An 8,732-nucleotide genomic window follows, 5' to 3' on the forward strand; every position below is an offset into this window, starting at 1 on the left:
TGTATTTGTCTTCACCATAAATCTCTCTTGCTTTTTTTTTTATTATTATTATTGTTGTATTTATTTTCTCTTTTTAATGTTTCTCTTTTGGTGTTATAGTGATTATAATTTGACATTTAAAACAGAGTGGCAATGAATTGGTTCATTTTTATTGGTTGCTGAAGAAAAATGTGCAGAAAGGAAACAAAGGATTTAGTGATTTTTCAAATTTTAGTTTTTCCAATGTTTGAGATATTTTTAACTATATTACTTATTTTAGAACCCTTAACTTTTTGTCTTAAAACGAATTCCGTTTAACTATACACATATCTATGCTCTGAATTTGAGAATTATATGAATGGAATTCCAGGTCACAACTGGTAAAAACTTGGTCCTTATGTGATAAAGGGCATTGGTAGTCATTTGTGCCTTTGATTTTCTACTTCATATAGTAAGGAAGAAGCTAGGATGAAAATGTACTCTGTTTCAACTAAATTCTACTTTTCATTTGGGTGCCTTGTTTCTGAAGAAGTTTCTCACAAAATCAAAGGTGTATATATATATATATATATATATATATATATACCATCGTTATGCCTATTTTTCAGTCTCTTGTATTGTTGATTCTCTGAAGTTGTAACTATTCCTTCTCAGAGTTGCCCAAGGTTCGTTGAGTCTTACCTAATAGCTACATTGATATTGAAAACAAATTTTGTCTTATTATTCTTGAAGTTTTAGTTTATGTCAAAAAGTTTCTATTTCTGGCCAGTTTTGTGCCCAACGAAGTTTCAATGCTTTTGAACTATGGAATATGTTCCTTCTTGGTTTGGTAGGGTTCATTGTACCAGGTGTGTAATCTTTCAAGGGCTTCACGGAATAGGTTTTTTGTTTTTGTTTGTTCTTCAGGTGTGCAATTTGTAAAAGTTGAGATTGATGGTAACAAACTAGCGGTATTTTAATTCTACTAAATCTTTTACTCATGTTATAGGTTGTGTTTACTCTGTGTTTGGAAATTCTTGTGAGTTTAAAACTTCATTTTAGGAATGAATTTATGCATCACATGGTTTTTGGCCTGCAAGACTTAATTAGCTACTTTTCATTAGTTTGTTTTTCAATTCATGTTTAGCATAACATTTTAACAATGGTCTCTTGTGTATATTGTTCGCTATTTTTAGAAGGTGAGGGATGGATGGTTGGACGTCCCTAAGAGGTGTGCTGTTGAGTATAACATGTATTTCTACTATCATTTGAACTGCAGTTAAGAAATTAAACTGTTTTAATAGCTATGTGAGCAACTGTCCCATGTGTTCTCTCTTATTCTTTTAATAACTATGTGAGTAAAACTGTGCACTTCGATCTACTGTTTCAATTAGTTTAGTTTATTCTCAAGTTGTTCTCTTATTTGTAGTCTATAATTACTAGACTTTGCTGATTATGTTGATAGAAACTTATGTTGGGGGTCTCAATGTGGTGGAACTTGTATAAAATGTTCATGCGTAGTACTTTTTTTGTTTTTCTTTTTGTTTTCACTACTTCCAAGTGGTGGTTAAAAACCAGCAATATTTGGGTGTTAGGGCTATTTTAGACCAACATTATTAGACTAATGTTTTCCAACCTTTATCCATTTACTTACTAAAATATCATTTTTATGCAGAATATGAAACTTTACCCCGATACGAGTCCAACGCCACTGAAATCACTTAAATCGGAGTTATAACGAAGAAGAACGGTCAAAAACAAGTTCAAGGGCAAAACCGAGAAATTTGACAAACCAGATCGCGCCACGTGACTGACAGTTTTTAAAACTAATTCCACTTTTTTCTCCCATTTTCCCTTCTATAAAATTCCTCATATTTTTTGGGAGAGAGATAAGAAATTCCAAGTAAAAAAAAAAACTCTCTTTTTCATTCAATTCTTGTAGCAAATTCTTGAAACTCTATCAATAAAGATTACTTTTGTTAAATAAATGGATTCTTTTCTCAACATTTTTTCAAGAATTTCATCAATCTTCATGGGCTAAGGTAATCTTTTGAGACTTTTTCTTGGGTTAAATTACCATGTTTTCTTTGATAATTAAATTCCTTTTTATATCTTTTCAATTTTTTATTTGATTGCTTGTTTCCCTTTGCAATTTCTTTTGAAATTTCAATAAAACAAATAAGTTTTTCCCCATCAATTTTTCATTGAAATTTCTTTACAAATTCTTAAAGTGCTGAACTTAAATTTTGATTTTCAATGATTTGTTATGTTGAATTAATTGTTGAGATTGTCTTTAATTTTCTACTAATTGATTCTTGCATAACAAGTTTGAAATGGGCATTAATTTTGTTAAGGGTAGTGGCTATCCCCTCCTTAGCAAATCTTGAATAGGATAAGTTTTGCCTTGGTTTGAACATGCTTTGGTCGTTGAGATTAATCATGTTTTAATAGAGATTTGGTTACTTTCTTTTTGTAAAAATGTTATTCTTGTAAAGTCAAGAAAAGATTAATTAATCTTCTTTCTTTTTCAATGATAAGAAGCATGGTAATTACCCAAGAAAAAGTCTCTCTACTAAACTTGAAAGAAAAACTTTACTTGAATTACTTGTTGTCACTAATCATTCCTTAATACTCGTTCTATACTGTAGTTCAAAAATTACTCTCACAAACCCCCCTTTTTTGTGTGTTTCTAATTTTCTTTTAGATCTTGAAAGTACTAATCGACCTTGTTTGTGAATCTTTAAGTTTTGAATCTTAAGTGCTCTCTAGGGTTCGACACCCTTCTTCCCCATACTACTCTCAATTTCCACAAAGGTAAGAAGAGTTAAAAAAATAACTTTGAAAGGTAATTGAGGTAATGCCTAACCCTCATATTTCATCTAGTCTTTCTCTATTCTTGTATTCTTTTATTTTAGACTAGGAATAAATTCTTGTTTTGCACGCTTATATCTATAACAACCTATTATTTTGATAATGACTTACCTCAAATAACATTCTTTCACTAGGAGAATCCATCTTAAGTGTGCTAATTTGGTATTATTCTAAAATATGTGAGAACATTTCTAAAATGTTAATTGTCTACATTATCCACAATTTGCCTTCTAATCTCAAGTACAAAAATGAAGTTTGAAGATGGATACATTTCTGTGTTGTTGCGCCTTTAAGGCAGAGGCAACCTGTATCAATTTTACTTTGAGGCATGACATAGTTGACTGAATTTAAACTTAATACTTGATTGTCGTAGAAATGTCCTTCATATTGTTCAAGTGGCTATTTATTGGGAGTGGACGTCCATTAGTTTTAGTATGTATTTTTCTTGTCTATTGTGTAAATTTCAATAACGAGAAAGATGTATTTTTGTTGTTTTGACATCAATTTGGAGAGAGTTTCCTTTGTGTTGTGGCTTCACTAGTAACTGATTCAGTTGTGTATTGTAGAATATTAACAAAGTTGATCATGAAAGAGAGGTATGCCTTTTTTTTCTTTTTTGTCTTGTAAAATATTAACATGCATTCCTTGGATTTGGCTTCAGGATGCTCTTATTTCTTAGTAATAAGCTTGGAACGTATACATATCTTTCTTACTAGCTTCCAATAACAATGGTTGCACTTTCAATTTCTTACTACATATTGAATCATCATCAAATGTAAAGGTTTGAGTTATTAAGGTCATTTAATATTTTCAATATATATCACGATATATTTGGTAGAAGCTTATATTGTAGTCCTACTACTTAAAGTTGTTGTTTTTCTTGTTATTGTTGTTGCAAATATAGGAACTGCATACTCATTCTTGTCATCCTCGTTGTTATTGGTTTATGATTAATTAGGACTAATTATTGTTGCTTTGTGGATATTTGTGTCATTTCATTTATCTTTATACTAAACTCTAGTTGTTTATTGGTTTTTGAATCAGAAATGTTTGACTGTTGCTTTGTTCACTGTAGGTGTTTGCGCTATTTCATGTCTTTATATAACAAGTATTATTCTGAGCTACAATCATCATTGGAGCAGTGAAGTCATATTTGCGACAATTGATTGATTTATAGAACTTTTTATAGGTTTGGTAGCCAAATTTTGGTTCAAATGTACTTATTTAAATAGTTTGTTCATTGCTTCATTGTACAAACATTTTACAAACAATTGTACATATATTAAAGTATATATATTAAAGCGTTCACCATTTCTTTCCATATGGGTGTGTTATATAGTACTTTGTGATTGTATTGGTGTGTAATGGTAGGGCGGCAAGAAAAATAGAGATTCAATTAAAAATAAGGCAAGAGTGGTAGGTGAAATGATGACAATTAATAAAAGTCATAAATAATAAATAATGACATTTAATATCTGTCAAACAAGATTAATAATGACAGTTATTCTCTGTCGCGAAATATAAACAATAACAGTTATTAATTGTCATAAAATCTAAATAACGACATTTATAATATGTCATAAAATAAAGAATTCATGACATTTATTCTCTGTCGTAAAAAACACATTTCGTTACAGTTTTATAGAACTGTCATAAAATATTTTCTATGATTGCCACATCAATGACTACAAATAACTATCACGAAATCTTTTTATGATATCATTTAACTATCATCGTAGGTCTTTTTTCTACTAGTGACCGTAGACTTATTAGAATGTCTCCAGAAGCCCTTTTCAAAGTTCAAGGTTAGGATCAATGCTTGTTCAAAGTTACGGCCCAAATTAAATTTACAATCACTTGCGAGTTTAAGCTTTTTGATGGTTCAAGAGGAATATTAAATTAATCAATAATTTAAATGATACCAAAGTAGTTTGGTCCGAGAGCCTACAAATGAAGAGGATTAATGTTAAATATTATAATTAAATTTGGTTTCACCTTTTAACTTATGTTTAAACTTATGTTTAAACTTATGTTTAAACTTTTGGATCAATTTGTCACAATTTCCCTCCATAAGTTCTCCAGAGCGTAAGAAGAAGATGAGTAAGAAAGTCATGAAGAAACGATAGTTTTGTGTGATGGACCCACAATTAGAGGTAGATCAAATTCGAAGAAACAGAAAGGTAGTAAATTTATGTTTGAGAGACCAAGTCTTTTTGAGTGGTCCCTTTAGCCCTTGCACAACATACACACCCACTAAGTTAACAACATCCCAATTCCATTCATTTTATATATAAATACAAGCATTTAATATCTTGTAAACACATTTATTAATTATTAAGATCACAGCTTATTCCATGGCGGACAAAGCTCATCATCATAGCTTCCATGGCCAACTCCCTGGCTTTCGATTCCACCCAACTGAAGAAGAGCTTCTTGAATTCTATCTCAAGCAAATGGTTTTTGGGAAACGCCGCAATAGCTTCGATGTTATTGGATTTCTCAACATTTACCAACACGACCCTTGGGATTTACCTGGTATTATTTAATTTATGTTTCTTTTCTTTTTCTTTTCTTTTTTTTTTCTCAAAAGGTTTAATTTGTTTGATATAATTTTAATTTTTGAAGATTTGGCGAAGAATGGTGAGAGAGAGTGGTATTTCTTTGTACCAAGAGATAGAAAGCACGGTGGTTGCGGCGGGGGACGGCCTAATCGGACGACTGGAATTGGGTACTGGAAAGCCACGGGGTCGGACAGGAGAATATTGAGCTTGTCCGATCCCAAAAGATTTATTGGTTTAAGGAAAACTCTTGTTTTCTACAAAGGAAGAGCTCCTAGAGGAACCAAGACTGATTGGGTCATGAACGAGTATCGTCTTCCTCATAATTCCTCTCTTCCAATAATGGTAATAAAATTCATCTGCTTAGCCTTTGTAAACCTTTAAATTTTTGAGTTAAGAAATGGGAATCATTCAACACTTATGTGTCAAAAATATAATGCATAAAAGAAACACAGTTTTCTTTTGGTGGGTAAAAGGGTGGATTAATACTTATTATACAAGGCACTGTTTTTCAAAAATATTAAAAACAGGGCTAATAATAATATTATTTTTTTAAAAAATTGTGATTTGATTTGCGCAGGACATAGTGCTGTGCAAGATCTATAGAAAAGCAACATCATTGAAGGTGTTGGAGCAAAGGGCAGTGGAGGAAGAGACAAAGAACTTGCATATGAATAATAATGCTACAATACTATTAACACCTCCATTAATGGGTGAAGAAGAACAAGGTGATGATCAAGACTCATTTTGCACTCAAAACATTCCAAGGCTGAATTCAAGTGAAGTAATGGCAATGAAATTAGAAGAGATAAGTTGTGGGGAAGATGAAGAAGAAGTCGATTCAAAGGTGGCCGACGTAGGGTCATCTTCCTTGTCGTTGTCGACAACAAGCATACAAATTCCAAAAGGGTTTGGCATGCTGACTGATCTTCAAGTTCCAAAGATGAACATGGATTGGACTCAAGACCAGTTTTGGAACCAATTCAATAGTCCATGGCTTCTCAATTTCACCACTCCTAGCAATATACTTAATTTCTAAGAACCTAATTATTTGTGCTTGATTTTGTGAACGCAAACTCTAGTTATATTGTATATAGGTTCTTCTTTCTCTATGGTTTCTCACTCCTTTTAACTAACTTTGAAATTGGGTTAGCTTCTTGTTTATTTCTATATATGAAACATGATATTTTTCATATATTGGTTAATTAATTGGATGCAATTTTGAGTTATCTTATACTTTCAAGGTCCATTGGAATTTCGATAAGTTATCTTACATCTACACCATGACGATGTAGTTCTTTCTAAACGAGAGAAAAATGACTTTAAATTTAAACGACCGTGTTGATAATGGTAAACGATCGTTTAGATCATGTCAAAATAATATTTAAACGATTTTGATATTCTCGAATATGAGAAATATAAAATGTAGCTTCAAAGAATCTTGTCGAAAGTGGGTAAAGATCACATAAGAGATTTAAACAAAAGAAAGATGAATAAATTGCAAAGAAGAAGGAAGATGTGATAAATCGTCCGCAATATTCAAGAGCAAATATAAAAATTATTAAAATATTGTATCTATTTCATGGATTTTTTCTTTTTGTTAGACGAACCATAAATATTGTTATATGTTGTTACCTTTACAAAAATTAGCCCAAAGAAAAAGAGAAAAATAAGTTTGCCATAAACGTAAACTAAAGTTGGATACATAAATAAAAAGATCCCAAAAAGACGAGTATATATAGACAAGATACACCTAAGTATTTGAGCGATATACTAAAACAAGTATGGTATATATATATTTTAAACTTCTAACGTACCTTAAAAATATTTATATAGTTAATTATGAAGCTATGTTCGTATTCTAAAACACGAAAATATCTACCAAAACTGTTCGTCCTCCTTCCACCAACCACACAATTTCCTTTTGTTTCTTCCTTCCATATGTAAGAAAATTGAAAAAGGGTCCATGATGATGGAACCTTTGACAATGAAAAATTTGTTTCAAAGTTAATTGTAATCTTCCTCTCTCCCAATAATTGGCGATGGAAATATTCAAGGGTCCCTGGATCTTCCAAAGTGGAAAGATTTGTTTCACTTTCAACAAGTAGCAATAATTTCTCCTTTCTTCTCTCTTTTCTTTTTATATAATATTTTAGAAAATTACATCCAATGATAAAAAAATTTGGAAAAAAACAATCAATTACACCTTTTTTTTTTTACATATTGTGAATATGGCTAATAAGTTTACTAATTAGTAATATAAGACGGCTATCATACGGCTATCGAGACTATATCAAAAGGTTAAGTTTACTATGTTTGCAATTTAGAAATACCTTAATTTTTATATGTTGATTTAATATATAATGCTATTCTTTTTCAATTTCAAATTTTTCCAATCACATATATATGATTAATATTTTCTACCACGTCTCCCACTTTTTATTTAATTATAAATAATATTGTATCAACAAATTTGTTGATGAACTTTAACAATTGTCATATTAGTACGGGTATAAATGTAAACTGTTGTTCATACATTAATATATAATAAACAAATGTAGAAATAAGAAAAATGATAAGTTTTAATGTGTTGGAGTTGAAAAACAATTTGGTCGATAAGAGTATTTGTTGTGCTATATAAAGTTGATAGAGTCAACGAAAAGGTATGTTTATGGTGATGGGTGATATACTTGCCTGCCAGCACCAACGTATATACTTTGATTCACAGTTTTTATCAATAAAATATCAAGTTAATTAACTGGTGATTCAACAACTAGTTGCCTCCAAATAACAAGAAGTTCTTACAATGTTAGTCATGTTCTATATTTAAGCAAATTTTGAGAGTAAAGTTTACATTAATTTAAATTTTAAATGTCAATAGAAATATATGTCTAAAATTATTGTCCTTTGGTTGCAAGCGTGTTTATTATTTGTTTAGTTAGTCCGTGATTAAATTTTTGTTAATTTCTTGCCCTTCTTTTTAACTAAAATACAATATAATTTGTTCGAGTAGCTTGATGGACGTCCTTAACAAAACCTAGGTTGGTTATTTAACACTATATGTATTACTTTCTCTCAAAATATGTTGATGAATTTTTATATGCTAAGCTTGGTCTATATAGTTTCTAATTTTTTTTTAATGGTAAGTTTCGTTTAGCTTTGGTAGTCATTTTGTATATTTGATGTTTCCGTGTGTACCATAATTTGGTTTAAGTGGTATTTTAACAAGAAAAATGATGGTAGTTATAAAAAAGGGATAGTTGCAAATTTAGCAATTATATTCAAAATAATTAATTATCTAGCAACATTTTAAAAAAATTGCAAATATAGCAAAATCTGTCAAAA

At 30.4% G+C, this 8,732-nt stretch overlaps 1 protein-coding gene across 1 annotated transcript; it reads left to right on the forward strand.

Annotated features, from left to right (window-relative positions):
• The first annotated feature begins 5,095 nt into the window (after positions 1 to 5,095).
• LOC103490549 (NAC domain-containing protein 6-like) lies at positions 5,096 to 6,580 on the forward strand. Its single transcript, XM_008450099.3, has 3 exons — positions 5,096 to 5,364; positions 5,455 to 5,732; positions 5,968 to 6,580. Exons 1-3 carry the CDS (start codon positions 5,184 to 5,186, stop codon positions 6,424 to 6,426), a joined length of 918 nt encoding a protein of 305 aa, XP_008448321.2. The 5' UTR covers positions 5,096 to 5,183; the 3' UTR covers positions 6,427 to 6,580.
• Positions 6,581 to 8,732: the final 2,152 nt, after the last annotated feature.

Source organism: Cucumis melo, chromosome 11 (genome assembly GCF_025177605.1).
Source record: "Cucumis melo cultivar AY chromosome 11, USDA_Cmelo_AY_1.0, whole genome shotgun sequence".
Lineage (NCBI taxonomy): Eukaryota > Viridiplantae > Streptophyta > Magnoliopsida > Cucurbitales > Cucurbitaceae > Cucumis > Cucumis melo.